The sequence below is a fragment of the Copidosoma floridanum genome, unplaced genomic scaffold (assembly GCF_036245765.1).
Source record: "Copidosoma floridanum isolate Cflo_tuat_1 unplaced genomic scaffold, Cflo_Japanese_pri ptg000006l, whole genome shotgun sequence".
NCBI classification, from domain to species: Eukaryota; Metazoa; Arthropoda; class Insecta; order Hymenoptera; family Encyrtidae; genus Copidosoma; species Copidosoma floridanum.
The window spans coordinates 19,123,845-19,144,168 of NW_028321883.1; the positions used below are offsets into that span (position 1 = coordinate 19,123,845).

The window sequence follows — 20,324 nt, forward strand, 5'->3', positions numbered from 1 at the left end:
GGGGGTGGGCTGTTTGACGGTGTCGTTGCAGAGACGCCTTTGTACACGATAGCACGAGTGAGTTGCTATACAAGTTTGCGAGTACAATATGTTTGTCAGTACATAGACTCATCGATTAGGGGATCTTTTTTTTTTTTTTTCCACCGTATCAACAGTTTTTGGTGCTCTCCGTGTCCATTGGAGAGTATGCAAACGAGCGCAACTATAGGTGCCAACAAACTTCGTCCCCGCGAAAACACAAACCAAAAGCAGTCGCATCACCGGGAGAGCCGAAGGACCGCGCTAATTACGACATTCGCGTCTTTCCTTACACGGAGCGAGCGGGAAAAAAAAAAAATCACAAAAGAACGAAACGCTCCCCCCACGCGGCGCTGAAAAGAGAGCCGCACGCGTTTATACACAGCACTACACGGAACCAAAATAATTAAAAAAAAAAAAAAAAAACTCACGCCTCGCGTCACTTTTTTCCCCAACCGCACACGTGTATATAATACGAGAGCGCCTGTCGTCGCGGTCCATCGCGGAGGGAGCGGAGAATAAGCAGAGCCAAGATCTTTGAATTTGCAAGGCATGAATGGGCCTCGCCGGCTGCCGTTTTACAAACGCGCTTTTGAAGCTGCGCAGGCCGCTCGCGTATATAGATGAAGGATTGCCGGAGGTTTTTTATCCCCCCCCCTCCCTTTTTTTTCAATTTATTGTACCAAATAGAGCGAGCGCTCCCTTTTCTTTGGGAACGCTCGCTCGCCGTGTCATTAAAAAACCTCTGGGTTGTGTGAGTTTTGCTTTATTATAAAAAAAAACCCATATGAATATAAGTACAGCGTCAAGGTCGAGGGAGGGAGGAAGGAAGAGCCGCGCAATTAAATTTTATGCGTGCACGCCGAGAGAGACATCGGCGCTGAGTTATTTATCCTGCCCAGAAACGAGCAGCATCGGCTTCCCGCTCTTTTATCCCTTGGCATTATGGTTGCATAGCTATTTGCGTGCGATGCCTCGGTTCTTTTTCGGTCTCCTGGTATAAGGTATTGTCGAGTGCTGTATAGGTGCATCGATTCGTCTACGGGTATGCATAGGTACAATCGATCCAAACAAAGGGAAAAATCACGTTTATTATACACCTCGTGTGCTCCGTAAGAAAAATATATACACGCCGCGCATGTGTGACCACACCGTACACGTCCATACCTCTTACGATCCGTGGGTATGTATATTATTATTATGCGTATGAGAAAATGACAGAGGGCGAGCGATGATTAATTTTTTTGGCCCCATCGAGATCTCGGGAGCAGATTTTTCAGAGACCTCCTTGGAGTTGTACCGACACTTGTGAAATTCTCGAAAGAGCGAGCTGGTTATTTTTCTCGCTCGGAAGGTGAAGATTCCCCGGGAAAATTGAATCGTTCGGGAAATTGGCAACCAAGGGGGGGGGGGACTCAATCATTTTTCAGCGGACAAAAAACTCGAAATGGTTGCGGTGCTCGTGCATATACATGTATAGGGAGAGAAAACGAGGGGGCCGCTGAGATCACTGGCGAGGCTGCTGAACAGAAGGGGAAGGGAGCTATCATTGCATCTCCTCATTACCATAACTAGTTCCTAGCCCCTGGTCTTTTGCTTCTGCTTCTCCTTCCTCCTCCGCCTACTTCTTCTTCTTCTCCGTGTGATGCTCCCCTTTTTACTCGCTCAGAGGGCACCCGTTGTCTCTAACTCTGGCTGAGGAAAAGACTCGAGGGCCCTTTTTTTCCAACTAGGGGCTTCACTCGGAGTCTTATTCTTTTTTTTTTTTTTTTCTCGAGGGAAAAATTTTGCGAGAGAGAGAAAAAGGGTAAGAAACCCTCGTAAGAGAGACATTTGTATCCAAGTTAATGAGTCATTTGCCGCACACCCGGACAACGTGTGTGATAAATCACGAGCTGTGACACTTGAATAATACCCAACAAACTACTCCCGTGTTGTCCGTATATATGCACGTACGGACACAAAAAACAGTTCCACGTCGTAAATCTCCATCTGAAAAAATCACTTTCCTATCCATTTTGAACGGGAAAAAAGTGGAGCTTACTGAAATGAAAAAAAAAAAAAAAAAAAAAAAAAAAAAAGTCCAAGTCGACGGACGAAGAGAAGCCGACGCGGAACGGAAGGCTGCAGCGGGTGCGATACAGCGGAGCAAAAACTTTGGGAGAGTAGAGCATCGCGAGCTGCAAAGAAAGAGACCGGCAACAGCTGGGGCTGAAATATGGAAGCTATACGCGGGTTCTCGAGCTTATACACCCAAAGGAGGGGTGACGATACTCCATAATACGACTAGATCCACGACAATGCGTCTCTGGGCGAGTGAAGAGGAATCAAACGATTGGCTTTTTTTCGGCTATACACGAGCAGAAGCCTCGGAAAAATTTTCCAAACTATGTATGATTGGCCAAAAAATAAAGAAAAAAAGCATCCAACGCTTCGTGGGAAGCGAAAAACAAAAAAGGCGAGGGTACACAAAAGAGGAGCTAGGGACACGGGCGCTATTTGTCTCTTGTATGTGCATATAATTCCGGCCTCGATAAATCACGGGGCATATCTCCGTCTATCATCTCACCCACGGCTTTGCTTTCGCCGCTGCATCGCGATCCTCGCGAAATGAAGAAGCGCGCTCCTCCCACTGCGCCCTTCTCATCTCGTTTTCGTGCTACCTCGAAATCACTCTCCCTCCGAGTGTATACGAGAGAGAGAGAGAGGGAAAAGAAAAAAAAAAAAAAAGGAGAGCGCAGCATATATGCACGGTAGCGCAAAAACGTGTACAGCAGCGGGCTCTCCTCCTCGTCTTCTTTTATGCGCGAGGGGGAAGCTGTAAGGTAGCCGGTCTGCTTCTTCTCAAATCTTGATGAGCTTGATCCCTCTCTCTCGTCTCCGCTGTCTTTCTTGAAGGGCATCAGAAAGAGGATGTGCTCCGAAGCACACACACACACGTGAGCGGCAAAAGGGAATTTGTTTGCTCCAGTGCAGGCTCGTCGGTGGGAGATAGGTCGTGGCGATTTGTTGAATGAAACGTGGGCAGCGGGGGAGGCAACCGGACTTTTCGGCTTCTGATGATGGATTAGTAAGGGTGGACGTCTTTTCTCAATTGTATCCGTGTTTTAATGGGCTACTCAGTTTTGCTAGTTGGGTGCTTTATTTTTTTTTTATTTTTATTCAAAATCTCACGAGCAATTGCTTCGCGATACCGTACAATCCGGGTCTCCAATCAAAGTGATCACTGAACGCATTACTGGGGCACACCTATATATATGTATATACCTATACGTTCAATCAATTATAATTGCAATAATACAAACTCGTACGAATACCCTACACCCATCAAACAGCGATGATCAAACGTAATCGAAAAGGAAGAAATAATAAGCATTAATGAGTACATGCGAGATAGAGGGACAGAGATGCTCGTCGACGGTGGTCTCGTCAACTGCCACCTCACGAAAGAGAAAGGGACGAGCTATCAAACCGTACACCTCGAAGAGCGACACACCAGAGCTTATGTTATTGTTATTGTTGTTTGTTCTTCGAGTTTTTTTTTTTTTTTTTTTTTTTTTTTTCTTCAGTGGTAATTATGCGAGGGTCGATCGATAGGAAGAAAAAATATAAGGGCGACGATCTCACGGAGCTAGGGATCGTTTTTCATTGGGGAAAATTTTCGAGGCCCCTGGGTCCGAAATGATTAATCGTTGGTTGTTTTTTTTCTTCCCTCTCCCTTTTTTTCCTTGGAAAGTTTTAATATTAATAGCCTCGAAAGCGTCTTGTTTAGAATTTCATTTGTCACTTTGCTCGGACGCGATGTTTCCCGTTCTCCGATATGCTCTTTGTACCTCTTTGGTGCCAGGGCAAATAACGCCATGGTTTTCATGCACCCAGTGGATGTTAAACAAACACTGTGACCAACTACGATCCATCCATCCACTTTTTATTATCCTCCAGCTGCAGTAACACTTATTTTTACCCGCTTGAAACGGGGAGAGCAGAAAAATCGAAAATTACCTAACGTCGCGCAAAGAAGAACACGTTACTTTTACTCGTAAACAAGCGCCTCAAGGAATGGAAGAGAGAAAATAAGGAGGAAATAAAAAATCGAAAAAATACGCGAAAGAGTGAGAGAATCGTCGAATAGCCCGCGGTGGTTGCGGTGTGGGATCGGTAATGCCTCGACGAGGAGGCGATCGGCAAGCAGAGAATCCTCGACTACACAGTCGATTTCCTTGTTTTTTTTTTTTTTTCATTCCGAGTCTCTTCGAGGATGGGGAGGAAAAACCACGGGAAATTTCCATACGACAAGGGGTGGGGCGTAATTGGCACGATCACCTCTCGTTTTCTTGGCTCTCCTTTCTTTTTTCGTGCCAGTGGAGTAGATGGCTTTTTTACCGTCGTCGATTTGACGCGGGAGTACTTTGTTTGCACGGCGTCCTGTACCCGTCACAAGTTGAGCAAAAACGACAGCTGCTCGTAATGACTATTTAAATTTTTTTTCAAGTGCAATTCGCCGGCAACGCTGTACGGTGTATTTTTCTCGAAAAGTATGCTCTCTTTTGTCTGGCCAAAGAGAATATATTGTACACACGGAAAAAAAGAAAAAAAAAAAAAAAAGAAAAAAGAAAAAAGAAAAACGAGTGACACACGGGTCGTACAACGCGGTTTTTCGATACCATGAAAGCACAGCACGGGCTTTGTCGAAATTTTTCCTTTATGAATATCGAACGTATACATGTACCCGAGCAGCTGCACGGTCGCGTGTTATCTGTAAACCCTGTTATTCTTCTTGTTGCGAAATTATCGTGGTCCAAAAAAAGGAAGGTAACTTAAAAAAAAATAGCAATTACAGTTATTATATACATGTGGAGTAACTCACGTGTATGACTCTGTCAAGCCAAACAGAAACGAAAAAAATCGAGGGTGGAGGGGGGTGGGAGAGAGAGAGAAGTGGCAAAAAAGAGAAAATTGAAGCCCGGCCAGTGGGTACGCGAAGACTGGGGACAGGCGGGCGACGGATAATGGAAAGATGGACTGATAAAGAAACGGAGGAGTGGCTCTAATAGGCGGGGGATCCAGCTAACGCGATTAGGAGCAAATGAAGTAAATCGAGTGAGGCTGGACTCGGGAGATGGGACAATGTTGTCTTGAGATTTTGCGGGAAAAAAAAGGGTAGGTCGTATTAGACACTGTCGGGAAAGTAGAAAGGACGAGGTGGAGCCCATGTGTGTACGGACGGAATTCGACGGAGTAACGATGACTCGACAGACTATATGGCTGGCGCTTGCTTTCGAGGGAATAGCGCTGATATGACAGGGAAAGGGAGGAGTGCGTGCCTTTTTTTTCGTACTCGCGGTCGTGAGATAATTGTTTTCGCCCGAAAAAAACAGGCAGGACGGTTTAATTCGAGCTTATTTTACTTTAATGCTAATTTTACTTGTGAGAGGCTGTTGACTCCGCAGTTTCGAGGGACCAGCAAAATTTTAGCAGGGGAATGCCAGTCTTTTGGACTTGGTGGTGCTAATGATCCAAAGTTTGGATTCCAAAACAGATCTTTGTACTCGCAATAAAAAAAAAAAAAAAAGAAAAAAAGATGGACTGTTTCAACCGGTGAAATTACGCGGTGATCGGACGCACGGAGCTGCTACCTCTTACTCCCGGTGTTATTAAAAAAGTCTCCTCGGTAATAATATTCGCTCGCAGCGATAAGCGCACGTAAAATCCACCTGCCAAAAAACATATCGGGAAAAAAATAAAAGAGAGAGAGAGAGAGAGAGGACTTGGCGTTGTAATTGCGTGCTGTCGAAATCGAAGAGTGCCCTGGTATCTCTCGTGTGCGCGCAGAGATATTATATGTATATGGCGGGAGAGAAAAAAAAAGGATGATCGACGCTGAATAAATGATGAATATGAAATTACCGTATGCCCGTCTCTCGTCGGGCGACACCGGCACTTGGGGTTGGACAGGCCTGCTTTCTTCTTCTTTTTCTTCTTTCGCTTCTTTTCGAGGGGACACGGCACTCGTGAGAGAATATTGTATATACGTGCGTGCGTGCCGTGCTCATGGTCCCTCGTGAGATTTCCTGTCGTGTCCGGCTACATGTATACAGGCATGGGCGGTATGGGTTACCGCCAAGAGATGGGAAGAAAGGGTTTCGCAGAGGACTCTTTGGCACATGTGACGGACTAATATTCGAGGGAGGGAGAATTTAATGTTGTTGCGAGAAAGAAAGAGGGATGGGAAAAATTAATGACGGAGAGGAGGAATTTTCGGTGCTTCCTGCACGTAAAGCTCTGTGATCCGTGCAACAACAGGTTGTCACTGAGAAAGCCCGAGTGACATGATACTTCATTCCAAGAGGGGGGGGGAGGGGTTAATTTGATCTGTATATTACGAGCATAAAGGTCGAGTGTACGTCTCACGGGTGGGAGTGACTTGCCGTTTGATCGACAGACAAGATTTATCGGTTCTTCGCTCGAGTCTATCATGAGGTAACACCAAGCTGGGGCGGCACAATGTACGTTTATCCATTCTTTCTTTCATTCATGTAGTTCTGATACAGACAAATGGATCCATCTCTCGGTGTGTTAGCGTATACTTACTATACGATGGCAAGCTCTCAGTGTCACAGAGGTATGAAATTTTTTTTTTTTCAGCACAGGAGTGGCAATCTAAACCCATCCCTTGCCTCGTTGAACGGACAAAACAAGGGATACTCGACACCTGTCGTTCTTGCGTAGGCCTTATTAAAAAATTACCCTTCACAAAGTTTCACAATCTCGCTTTCGGATCCACCGACCGGAGCAACCGAATCACGCGTCGAAACACTGACTATCACGTATATATGTACACGAATACAACTTTGCACAATCTCCCGGAGCCATCTGTCTAGCTCTCGAAAATCCGACAGCCCCAAAACCAAAACTAAACTCGACTCCGGACACAATACAGGTACGTGTATCTGGGCTAGCCCCTATCACTTGGATCTCACCCCTCGAGCCAACAGCGACGATAAAAAAAAAAAAAAAAAAAAAAAAAAGGAAGAAAAAAAACAAAGACCCCATGACTGTATACCTTCAGCTCTGCAGCGGTATCTCTCTCTCTCTCTCTAGGCGGGCTAAAGATCCTCGAAAGTAAATAATCCCAGCGATATCGGTGATGCGCATCGCACCGCAACTAAACATGCCCCCAGCCTGTATGTACGTGTATGTGTCTGTACCTTATACACGTAGAGAGAGAGAGGAAGAGAGATCTCTTACCCGGAGAGAGCGAGTTGACCGCGAAGAGGCCACTTTAAATACCTCGGCTGCGGAGCAGCGAAGCCGTATACGTATTGTACAGAGTACACAAGGGAGAAAGAAATAAAGGAAGAGAGAAAGAACCATACGTATATATGTAGCCCGCATGTCGGTCAACGGGGCCGGCATCAGTGAACACGAGTATTATATGGATGAATATACTTATACTTACACGTACTTGGTTTTATGAGAGGAGGATGAAACCCTTGCCATGTCTCTCGTCTCTACACGCAGATTTTTTTCATTATCTGTACATTGTATGGACGCAGGTGTGCACGTGTATTGAATAAACTTTACGCTAATTTGTCTCTATATATATTTATGTACTTTTTAATGAAACATGTTTACGAAACCTATACACCACTCGTTTAGAATCCACGCATGTATAGAAAATCACAAGTCGAGCGTGCAATTATTTTTATACCTGTACATAATCCCGAGACTTACAATACTCCGAAACGCGAACGATTCGTCGGCTGCGAGTGATTGTCCATTGATAAATCAATATATCCGTGGAGGCGCGCGCGCGTGTCCAGGCACTTCATTAGCAGATCTCGATATTAGCCGGCCACGGCTGTACTATTGAATTATCGGCTCACCTGCACTCCATCCCCATGTACATGTGTACATACACGGTTACTCCCGTCCCTAGGAGGTACTTATATCTGTAGATATTTCCAGCCCAGACGCGCGTCGATGACACCAGTCTGCAACGGAACTGTACACGAAATCCCAGTCTTCGTGTGTACATAATATACATAAACTCGCGTTCGATCGAGCAAATATGTAGCAGGTATAATGTACCCTTCTCCCGTTCTCCTCTAATTACACACGCGTGCGAATCATCGATTGTGCGACGCGCATATATGTACGCGCGTACACGTGCAATGATTGTGATTATTACGTGATGGATTCGGGAGCGTCTTTTCGCTGTGTGGCTCTCATTGTTTGCAAGCTCGCGTATTTTACACGGATGGATTGATTGTCTCATCGATATTTCCTATTTAAAAAGTCCTATGAGCACTAAAGCTGGATGACGTAATGACCACCAGTTTGTTTGTGCTAACTTTGATGAAATTGATGTTCCAACTTATTTGGTCTTGAAAAAAAAGGCATCAAGTTCTCAAACCTTACAGTTTTGCACTGTTTTTTTTAACGATGCATTGTGATAAATTTTTGTTTTGCCAAAAGTAGTAATGGACGTGCTTTTCGAGCCAAATTTACATCGAATCTCCAAGTAGGTACATTGAGCCACTTGTTTAAGCGTATTATCTGATGAACAGCGTCAGTCTTGAGGGATACAGGTGGTCGTGACGTAAGGACGCGATGAGCAAATCACCCAGCAAACTCGCACCCATTAAACAACCCACCAAATATCCGCGGCCTAATTGAACATTTGCAAAAGAAAAAGAAAACCCTCGGCAATGAGGGAGTTACGCCAAGAGAAGGAGATTGAAATCTCACGTATGTATAGGCCCCGCAAAAAAAAAGCCACGGCTTTCGAAACTCCGCTCCAAGACGCAGCACCGCCGAGTAAAGAGGTGCCGCCATCTGGTGCGCTCTCACTTGTACCCGAAAAACCGCTACATCAGCATCCATCCGTTGGACGGGCGCATAAATTAATTCGCGCTTTATCTCAAAGAAAAAAACGGACCATCGCTGTGTGTATATACACACGCTCGACGACGTCGTCGCTCCAAGAGGCCTAAATTAAAAGAAACGTCAAAAGCGCGAGGCTCTCGCTGTTCGTCCACACGTTGTATTCGTGTTCGCAGTCACGAGGAGCGTCAAGCGGGAACCGCGACAGTCGCATTAATTCAGCGCGTCCGCGGCTTATAACCACGTCCGAATAACTCTCCTCCGAAACGGAAATAAATAAAAACATTTGCGAGCCCGCTGCGAGGGGCCTGTACCCCTGCATCTCGGGCGAAAATCTCGGACGACTTGCTGAGCGGCTCTCGTTGCTGCTGTGCGCGCGTCCCGAAAAGCAACGCGTGTCAGTCCGCATGAGGTGATAATAAAGAGAGCCACCGCGCGATGCGGGTTACTGGGCGCGAGTGGGGGGGAAAAAAAAATGCTCAGCGCGAGATTGACCGCTGGAGATGCGAGAGATTAAAGATTTATATTTGCGGTGGACGGGATGTTGCTGCCACTGTGAGCTTTTTTTTTCCTTTTTTTTAATCTGGCTCTGTTGGTGTGCACACGTGTGCACGGATGAGCGATGCCGCTCCAGGGACGGGTTGTTACGGCAATTTGTTCGACGTTTTATTTTTTTCTTCTCTAAATTGTTTCGTCTTTGTCAGGGGGTGGTGGTTGAATAGGTTTTACGCGAGGGTAGGTTTGAAAAAAATTTTTTTTAAATGAATTAATAAATCAAAAACGCAGGCGTTTGTTTATTATACGGTACAGGAGTGGCACGAGTTTTGCATGGACGTTCACTGATGAGAAATATCACCACTAATGCACTGGATAACTCCATCTGCGTCAATATTAATTAATGAAACGTTAAAAGATCAAAGATGCGAAAAAGCAGAAAAATGAAGAAAAAAAAAATATATATATATTACATCGGAGGCCAAGTGGGTGCACACATGTGTATCCCCAATAGAGCAGTCGTTCACGCCCAGCGGTCGAGTTTTGACACTATCAATCGCGCCCATCTGCCGGAGATCCCAGGAGTAGCTCTCTCTCTCTCTCTCTCCTGATGCCCACACGCGTACAAAATACGTAAGTATGTATATATATATGTATGCGGGCTAAAGGAAAATCATATATGTATATGCACGCGCGTGCTTATTTACTTCACACGAGCAAGAGGGTAACAGCAGCCGCGATCCATCAACTTCCTATCTCTGCGGAGCGGCTCTTCCCTTTGACTCAACTCCTTCCCCCGACCCTCATACTGCGTGCCTTGCGTTGTCATACGTTTCTTTTTTTTTTCATTTAACGTTTTGCCACCTGCTCTCCCAAACGCTACTCTTTTTTTTTTTATTCTATTTTTGCTTCCTTTGGGTGCGAATGGGGGCCTTGTTTTTTCGAGTTTGCCGTTGTCTCCCGCATCGCTTTGATCGATGAGCGAGATGCGTCGCGCTTTTTCGGCAGAGGGACGCGTGCGATGCCATCGCTCCTACGTATACATATATACGTGTATTTTCGATTTCACGCGCGTCTGTCGCGTCGATTTAATTGTTTTCTCTCTCCCTCCCTCGTGTTTTTTTGTTTCGGTGTTATTAATTCCGGGAATCCCCTTTTTCTCTGTCCAACGCCGCCGCGCTCGGATTATTAATTTTCGCGCCGACTCTGTGTAAACGTATACCTATTGTTTCTCGATAATCACTGGTCGGCCTCTTTCCTTGCGCGTCCGTATCTATTAGCCAGGAGTAAGCGGCTCAATCCTCTCGGCTAAGCCATCGGAATCCCGTACACTGTTTCCCTCTCGGGATGTCGGAGGAAACGCGGCAAAAAGTCCCCCGAAAGAGACATTCCGTCCCTCTTAATCTACCCTCCACCCTTTTGTTTTTGCTGCACCTCCACCCTCGATTTTCACTAGTTCCTTTCTCTTCTTGTATCCACTTGGGCCCCAGAAGCTCGTCGAGCGAGACGAACGACTTTCAGGATAGCGAAGGCCACGAGTTTCTGGAGCTAATCATCCGTGACGACTAGACGAGACATCGAGGACGCCATAACATAAATGACGATTTCGGGTGACGCGTCCGAGGTAAGGAAAAGCGATGCTCTTGGAAGAGCTACACAACACATAGCTCCCCCACTTCCGATGGTGAAGATTTACTTGGAAAATTCTCGAGAGCCATTTACACATGGACACAAACCGAGCGAGCATAACTTCCCGACTCATCGCGAGCAATTATAAGTAACAAAAAAAAAAAAGTCCAATCAGCCACGCGGTAATTCGTCCTCGGCTCCATTTAGCGCTCAAGTGCGTTTTCTCTGTCAACCGCCTACGACACCAACGTGCAGCGTACACTGTGCTCGCTAATTCTCAATTTCCTCGGCGACACCGGCGGGAAGAAAGAAATTGCTTGTAAAAAACAACGTTGTTCAACCTACGCAGCGCTTGTAATGTTATTTTTCATCACATGTGTATGTACGTTCCGTGCGTGTCTGATTAACATGTGAAAAGCATTAGCCGAACGGTAAACACGCGTACCTACGATTCCGCGAGGGAATTTCGTGCGTCCATCTATTACGCAGGAGTGTGTATACGCGTGTACAGGAACGGACTGTGTGAAATTAGCATAGACACGCTTCGAGAGCAGGGAGGGAGCCCCGAAAATTGTTTTTCCCTCGCCGGCGTGCTTATCTCTCGCGGAAAAACACGAGAGGCCTCCAGGGACTGGAATCCTTGTACTCGATAAAAATACAGAAACCTTACGGTGCGTGTGTACACCTCAAACTCGCAAAGAGCCACGAGAGAGAGAGAGAGAGGAGGTTCCGTCGGTCGCATTAGCATACACCGCGACTCTAACGAGTGCTATACCGTGTGGGTGGACTCTTTCTCTCCGACTCTTATTTGTCCTCCCATTTTTCATCGGCTACCCATGTGTGCGCTCCCGTCCCTCTCCCTCCCTCTTTTTGACGTTTGCCATTAGCCGAGGCTCGGGACTGTCAATTTGCGAAGATTGAGCGCGTCGCTCTTTCAATTTGCAAGGGCCGGCTTAACGGGTAATTAGAGGTGTATTTGCCGGGCTTGCAGGCGCGCAATTGTTCGCTATCGATCTTGCATTGTATGGCTTATTCGGAGGGATTTCGTGATGCGAGTGCCAACGATCTATAGGTGTTTTCGCTGTGAGTCATTTCGAGTGGTCGCAAACACTTACCGGTTTACGGGGTATAACGGAGACGTAACTGTTTGACACTCACCTGGAACGGAAAGACAAAAGATTTGCCTTGTTATTGCGTCGGGAGATGGAAAAAAAAGGAGAAAATTACAACCAAAAGAGACAGAGAGAGAGAGAGAGAGACCTGTGCAATCGAGAGAAGGAAGGTGAGCGCGTCCGAAGGATATAAACTGCTGGGGGAATTGAGTTCATTTCGCGACGCCGAGCCTCGTTTCTCGAGACAAAAAATCCCGGGGCACGCGCTAAAAGTTTGTAAAGTGGCCTTTTTCTTCCTCCCTCTTCCGATCGACCCGAGAAAGAAGGCCGTCGCGCCTCATAGGCACGGGCATCGTTTTCCTCGACTTTTTTCCTTTTTCATACGTTCAAGGAAGCTATCCAGATATTTTTTCACGCGCTTACGGTGGTTTGGTAGAACCGATTGATCCGCGTTTAATGAACTTTTCGATCGGGTTCTTTGGGATGCACCCATTGTTCCATTGCTCCAAAAATCCACGACTTTGGGGATGAAATACGCGCTATTGGCAAACAAAAGACTCGTCAGCCGTAAATATTTCGACTTTCCGCGCAGATTTAGGTGCAAAGCTTCTCCCCACCACAAGAGTGTACAGACTACTGGTTGGTAGCTTTTTCGTAAAAATCCGGCAAAGCGCCATTATTTATTTTATCGGAGTCGGCACAGAGAGAGAGAGAGAGACTGGAATCCCCTGGAAATCCTCGTACCGCGCGCGGCTTAACTGTTTACCGAGTAAATTGGCGGCGACGATTTTTTTTTTTCCTTTCCCTCCACCTCTGTGCCTCTTTTTTTGTTGTTTCCCTTTCATTCGTAGTCTGATTCTCGCTTCGGTAGCGGGAAGGGATTAACACGTGTCGGACCTTCAAAGGGCCGAAGGCGACGGTTATTGGCGGCTTTATCCTCTTTTTTCCCTGGAGGAAATTTTTGCACGGTACGAAAATTAAAATTCATACTTCTAATTTTCATATTTACAGCTCCAGCAGTGCGATTCATGCTATGAATTTCAGGATACCTAAAATAATTTTTTTTTTTTAACTTTTAACACTGCTGTCGAGTACATGAATCAGCGTTTTAAAAGACCAGCACAAGGCAGCACTTTACTGTGGTGTTCAATGTAATGTACGTAGTTGACATTTTTGTGCAAAAGGTATAAAAAAGCAATTCCACATCCATCTAAATTTCATGCGAAAGATAAAGGATTCACATTTCGATTCACCAAACGGAAAGCGAAAAAAAAAGGGGGAGAAAAGTGGCGTCGTCCCTCTCGGGGTCGTCGTCACGTATGCGCATAATCACCGGTCAAGCCGTTCGGATCAAAACGTCAAGTGCGCGCTCCTTGGGCTACTACTCGAGACAACTCGTCCGAAAGAAAACGACGAGGGGGAAAAGACGACAGAGGCAAATAGCAAGGGGGACGAAGAAAAGGTGGTGGTACACACAGCGGGGGAAAATTCCCCGGTCCCTCACGCCACCCCCGGAATACCACGCGGGTTTCTTGCGAATCTGAAATTCGATACACACGTACACACACGCGCGGATGGATGAACGCTAAAGTGCCCTGGGAAACAGCTTTACATCCGAGTTTACGTTGCAAAGGCACTAGTCCAGAGCTTCCACTGCCCATGGTTGTGGTCTCTGCGATTTTTCTCTTCTTCGTATCACCCCATACTACTTCTGTAATTTAATGCATAGCGATTCCCTCGACTCGGACATCTCCTCTTTTCGAACGAGGGAAAAGGGGGCCAAGGTAAGAAAACAACAGTTTTCCGTGGACCCAGCTTTGGGTCCACCCGCTAGAATGGACTAGGAAAAGCTCGAGTGGATTAAACGAGCCTAAAGTCATGGCTAAGGATTTAATGATTTCGACCATTTGGTGGTCCCTTTATTTTTCAATTGCCCCACAGTTAAATGTCTACGTTTTTAGACTCCAACTATGATAATTGTTCCACTTGTTGGAAGGGGTGGGGGGGAAAGAAGACGTGACACATTACGAGGCTAAAAAAAAGAATGGGCTGTCAACGACGCATGAATAAACAGTCGCGTCGCGTACGAACCAATTAACGCGAGCGAGTGGACTCCCAGAGAACCCTTTTCCTTCTCCTCCTCCTCGCCCAAGCTGCTAGACGCGAGCAAGAATCGGCCGAGTCACGGCTACTAATAAATACTAGAGCAACTTTAGGCCAACCCTTTTTTTCTTTTCCTCCATCACGATGGTTAATACGATAATTCATCCACAGATGCGTTTCTGTTGTTTTTTCATACCCACCGTATGCGTAAATCGTCGTTTCATGCATACACGATCGTTAAATGTATAGGAAAAGGCAAGACAAAGAGAGAAACAAAGAAACAATCTTGGTGTAACACGCGTACCAACATATACGCTTTCCATCCCCCCAGGGTTTGCTCGATGGGCCGGCGATCGCAACGGACCCCTAAGGCAGAGAGGAAGATCTTTCTCGCGCCTATGTATACGCCATACTCTGTTTGCTCTCGGTCTCAACTGCACTGCCGATGACGCTCCCTGTGCTTACATGTATATAATATACCCAAGCTCCGCGTATTATACTTTCCGCGCGCGTACGCGCCATACGTACGTAAAGGCCCGCGGGCGCTTCGTCGACGACTTTCCCAAGGGTCCCTCCCTTCTTGGCACGGTTGGCCGTTCACGAGGCGGGGAACTCTGCTTTGCCCTTAGCCTCTATCTCGCGGACCTTTATACATTTTTCTCTTCCGCGCGATATTTTGTTCGAGCCGGCAATTAGTATTATCGTTACCATTGCGCGAGGGATTATTGCTCGTGAGAAGGGGGGGGATAGGGTGTAATTAGACGGTGGATCTCTACCGCTGCTCGTGGAAAGGGAGAGTCTGCAAGTTGGGGGGTTGGGTTGTCAAACACATGATTCTACGAGTGCGATTAGCCTAGTAGTGTTTAAGGAAAAATGAGACAACGTAATCGACGAAAAAAAAAACCACGCGTACAGTTGCAATTAAATTTTCCAGCACTGCACTGATATGATATTTTATTAAAACACATACTTGCAGCAGCTTGAAACTCAGTGCATCCGCTGTTTCCCGCAGGGGGTGGGGGTTGATGCGGTCCGCGGCGAGTTCTGGTTTTTTTTTTTTTTTTTTTTAGTACTTACACATATATATCCGGCGAACGATCGTGTGCGCCCGTAGGCCGTATATTTTTCTAGACGTGATTATTATGGACACTTTCGAGCGGAACGTATATGTAATTACGCGGTGGCATCGGTCGACGATGGTAGTAGCTGTGGTGTTTGTAATTAAATCGCCGGAGAGAAACGTGCTCTGTAGAGGAAGAACAACAAATGAAAAAATAAAAAAAAAAAGGACGGAACTTCGACATTGCGAAATAGAGAGGCAAAATAATATTGCGCGCACACCCAGAGTGATTAATATTTTGACGTGTTTTTCGAGCTTTGCGCAACACGTGGTGTTCAAATTTTTTTTCCTCCTTTTTGTCTTGGTCTACGCGAGCGCTCATTGGTTTCCCAAGTAAAACACAACCGGATAAAAAGATGTAGTCACACGAGACATCCCGGCTCCTAATACACATTACATCGTGAGCCTCAAAGAGAAAGTTGTTATCCGCAATAATAATCACCGATACGTTTAAATACTCATTAGCCAAAAAAAGTACACAAAATCGCGTTAGCCGAGCAAAAAGAACCAACGTATAGTATACAAGCCTACTGTCGATTATAGGCCAATGCATGGAGTGATGCAACAAAGCGCGAAATAAAGTCCTACTGTTCCGTCCAGGACATTCAATTACTCTTCCCACGCAACTTATTTAAGAAATAAAGATGCAGAGCGGGAAAGATCATCGAGGGAGGTATAGCCTATATTGCAGGAGAAGAGAGCACACGTAGCGAAAGTGTTGGATGTTGGAGAAGAGAGTGGAAAGGAAGGAGAAAGCGAGAGAGTGAAACATGTACAGCACAAAGATATATCGGGGGCGGGTAATGGCAGTGGAGGGAGGAGGAGATGGATTGATAACCACGGGACGGCCGATCGGTACTGTGCACCCGTTACTTATCGACTGGCCATGTATATACGGAGGGATGGTCCTGTACGTATAGTATAGTAGCGGCATAGTCGAGCCAACGACTATCATTTGCCCATCTCCGCCTCCTCCACCTCGTAGGCTCTGTATACATGGGCACTATGGGATCTTGGACGGCATCGCGGGTGATCTATGCGTAAAAATGATATTCCATGCGCTCCCAATGGACCTCGTACGACACGATCGTAATGCCAATCGTGATGCACGTGGCTCGTTGTTTAGTCCCTTCGAAGTTAATAGCGGCTCAAAATCAATGATTGCGAAACTCTGGCAACGTAATGGTGTTTGAAATGTCATCCTTACGTTTTCCACTGCCCCCGTTAGCTCGTTGAACGCACAACTCAGCGATACCAAATTGATAGTTTGCTCACGCGTATTGGTCGAATCAATTCCCATCATCATTGATGTACACGGAGATCTGATGCGCACTTCCCCCTCGAAAATAAAAGAACAGCACGCCACACGGTACCCATCAATTCCGTCGGAAATAACCCGAGAATCATCGTGTGCACTCCCCTCTTACCCGGGATTACACTATTTCCCTGTAATTGCGTGCAAATCACCGCAATTAATTAAGCTTCCACCAAAGAGTCGTATACACATCCTCGATAGGGGAAGAGAACAAAAAGTAGATGAGACCCTCTGAAATTCCAGTCTCTCGTGTCTATGTAAGCCTTCCTCGACGCGTCAGACGGTGCCAGTCGCCAGACACTTTTGATATCGAGCGGAGGAAGAAACTAAAAATAAAAAGAGAGGCAAGTCGATCTGTGCGTGCGTATGGTTTTCGTGGGCACACACTCACACGCGTGTTCCTCTTTAGAAAACGCTGATGCCATGAGCTACCCATGACACACGAGAGGCTCGAGCGTGATTTATAGGTGATGCCGGGCTCCCCTACCTTCCCTCCACCTCTGCAGCCTTCGGAGGCTGACGAGCAGCGGCCTATATGTGTTTTCGACTGGCTGACCCATATAATCATTTTCCTCTCCCTTTGCTCTCCCTTCTACCCGTTTGCCCTCCGTTTCCTTATTCTCCTTCGCGAAATCTCTTTCGTCCCCCTCACCCATCTCTGGTCAACAAGAGCTCAAACGAATACGTTATTTTAGGAGGTAATTTTTTTTTTTTTTTTTTTATTCTACCTATACTTGATGATGGCGAGTTCGCGTGTTAGATTCGAGAATTAAAACGTCACGGAGCCTCCTTTGAATAATTCAGGTACTCGTGTATTGAGAAAACCTGCAGGCGATTCATCAAACCCTGACCGAGTGTCCCACCATCAGCCCACGCAAAGACACCAAAAGCAATTCCGACGACGCGCGAAGGATATTTATTTTCCTTTTCCCAGATAAGTCCCCAAAAAAAAAAAAACACATTGTCCAAGGCCTCGCTTGGCTGCAAAGAGCCGCTTCTAAATAACCCCAAAATGTCCACACGCGGTTGTCTAAAGAGCCCGCCCCCGGTATGTTGTACAACACAGTCGCCTGCGCACCGCAGAGATAAAAGAGGCTGCGCGCCCTCCATAAATCCCGCAAGTTTGCGCAACACGCGGTTACGGGCCGAAAGAAGAAGAGCCCCGAAAAGTCCCCTGCCCGTGAAGGACCTTGAGCTGTCCGGGCCCATCGGAGTAATTGGCCATCCAGAGAAGAGGCCGGCCATTTGAAAGGGCCGAAGGTCACGCGGATCGTGTATTTATATACATGCATGGAATAATAAAAGGACTCACCTGAAGATGCACCTGGCCGTTGTTGTCGACCCACCCGATGACCATGTCGACGCCCTCGCGGCCGTCGTCGCGAGTGAAACCGAAGCCCACGTAGCCGGGCGTCTTGACCTGCACCTCGAATATCACCTCCGTCTCCGTGGGCGTCCACAGCATGAGGAAGTTGTTGTCGAGGACGGCACTGTGCTTCCACTCGATCGCTCGAACCGACTGGGTCACGAGGACCAACGCGAGCACCATTGCGGCTACCGGGCCCTCCTTTTTACTTTTTCTCGTCGTCACTGCCATTGTGCACGGTGCGACTCTTTCAGAAAGAGGGAGGACTCTGTCTTGGAAACTGGGGTATGTTTACGTGCACTTTTTTCTCGAAGGAGGAGGAGGTGCGCTCACGGCGCAAGGTCTCACTGCGGCATCTGTAACGAACAAGATTACGGGCTTGCGTGAGTCGTCGTCGTACTTGTTACTTTGGGCCTTTTTTTCCTTATGTTTGTGTGTGGGTGCGTTTTAGGGCTGCTCGGGAGAAAGGAAGGGGGAAGTTGCTTTTGGGAAAAGAAATCGTGGGTGGCTTTTTGTTTTCGAGGCGCTGCTGTGGGGTGGTGCGCGGAAGTCGAGTTGGTGACGTTTGTTTGACAGGTTTTGTTGGGCCGTTGCATTGTGCTCGGGTGAGAAAAATCGTTCGGAGGGCTTAATGGTCCCATTTCTTTTGCTTTTGGAGGAGTTGTGGTTTCAAGGACGAGTAATGTGCAACGATATTCCCTTTTTTTTTTCCAACCCAACGTGCGACACTGTTTTTTTAAAACTTTTTCTTTCTTGCTTTATACATTCGTGTACAACGTAAGAGCTATACTGTCAAGTGAACTATGATTTTTTTTTTCTTCAATTTTTATGACAATTTTCAAGATTATCAAATAATATCAAATAAAATGAATATTAAGTGATCCTTGACATTTACAATGACAAATGCCACGTTTTCCTTGTGCACTTGTCAAATAAAAATTAAAAAAAAATATTACTTGCACTTTGTACATCACTTTGCTGTTGATCGAAATATAAAACTTATTGCACTTATTTCTGCTTCAACGTGAACACTACAATACGCATGTTGAATAGAGACACTTTTTCATACCCTAGAGTAACCACACATGCGATGGCCACGCGTGTTACAAGAAATGACTCTCGGTAATATCGCCGGCAACGTAATTTACAAGATAAGAGTATAAAAAAACACGCCTCTCGGTTAATTTCACACCGGCGTGGCAACGTTTTTTCTGACGGAAGAAAAAAAAGCGACGGATGCACGAGATCCTTACCCACACGCGCTCGCGTAACAGCAGAGTTCAACGGTCGCGCCGCTCACGCCATACACTGTACATGGCAGTGGGGCATTTTTTACCGATCGGATTGATATCGATTAAACTTTTGCTACGCTACATTTAGTGCACCTACCACATGTGAACCATAAAAGTACACGAGACGCAAAAGAAAAAAAAAAAATTTCTCTGATTGCTTCGTCAACCGAGTTTGTGGGAAAACTCACTTGAGACTACCGTAACTCAACCCAATGCTGCCAACGATCCGATAATTTTTTACGTTGACAAAACACTGTCACTTCCGTTACTCGCAACTGCTGCTGATGTTATCACGTTTTAGCGATTTTTACAATTGAAGTACTGCACGTGTATGAGAAGAGAGAAAGAGGTAAACGCAGAGACAACTCGTTCGAAATTATATTTCAAACACTCACCAAAGCTCCACGGATTTTGCATCGAAAAGCTATAAAAAAACGCGTAGGAGGGACGGAACTATTAACTTTTTTTGTTCATACCTCCCTCGACTTATCGAGCGAAGTAGTAACGAATTTACAAGGCGAGTTTCTACATTGCTCGACGCGAGTGCACTTTCAAAGTTACGAGCCTTCCGTCTGGGTGGAAAAAAATTTAATAACATTTCTTGGCTCCTCCTGTGTAGCATCACACGCACACGCAAGGATCATCGGTCTTTTGGCTGTAATCGAATTTACATGAACTTTTGCTCGCGTTACACCGATCTGAGTTTATTCCAAGTTTCCGTGATGGATCGCTCTTTTCCTTCTCCTACGGTGTTCGTGAAAAAGTGCCAAAACACACGGGTCCTGCCGGATATTGGATAAAAAATGTTTGCCCCCTCCCCCCCTTCCAATACGTCACTGTTGAGTGACTGGATTCGAATTTGTTATCCACAACGAAAGGACATATTTCAATGAAAATCTACTACGATGAGGTACAAGTTTTTCATTACTTGATAATGATTCGTCTCGTACAACTTTGGTAACCACATAAATAATATAGTTTTTAATTA

The 20,324-nt window shown here is 46.1% G+C and overlaps 1 protein-coding gene across 3 annotated transcripts in view; it reads right to left on the reverse strand.

Moving 5' to 3' along the window:
* olf413 (DBH like monooxygenase olf413) overlaps window positions 1-20,324 on the reverse strand; it is a 119,506-nt gene that overhangs the window by 76,936 nt on the left and 22,246 nt on the right. For 2 of the 3 annotated variants that reach the window (XM_089598259.1, XM_014353112.3), the window contains exon 2: window positions 17,991-18,400. In XM_089598259.1, the coding sequence (XP_089454385.1) occupies window positions 17,991-18,275 (285 nt within the window). In that variant the 5' untranslated portion in view covers window positions 18,276-18,400. The remainder of the gene's footprint in view (window positions 1-17,990; window positions 18,401-20,324) is intronic. The other variant, XM_089598260.1, reaches the window with a different exon arrangement.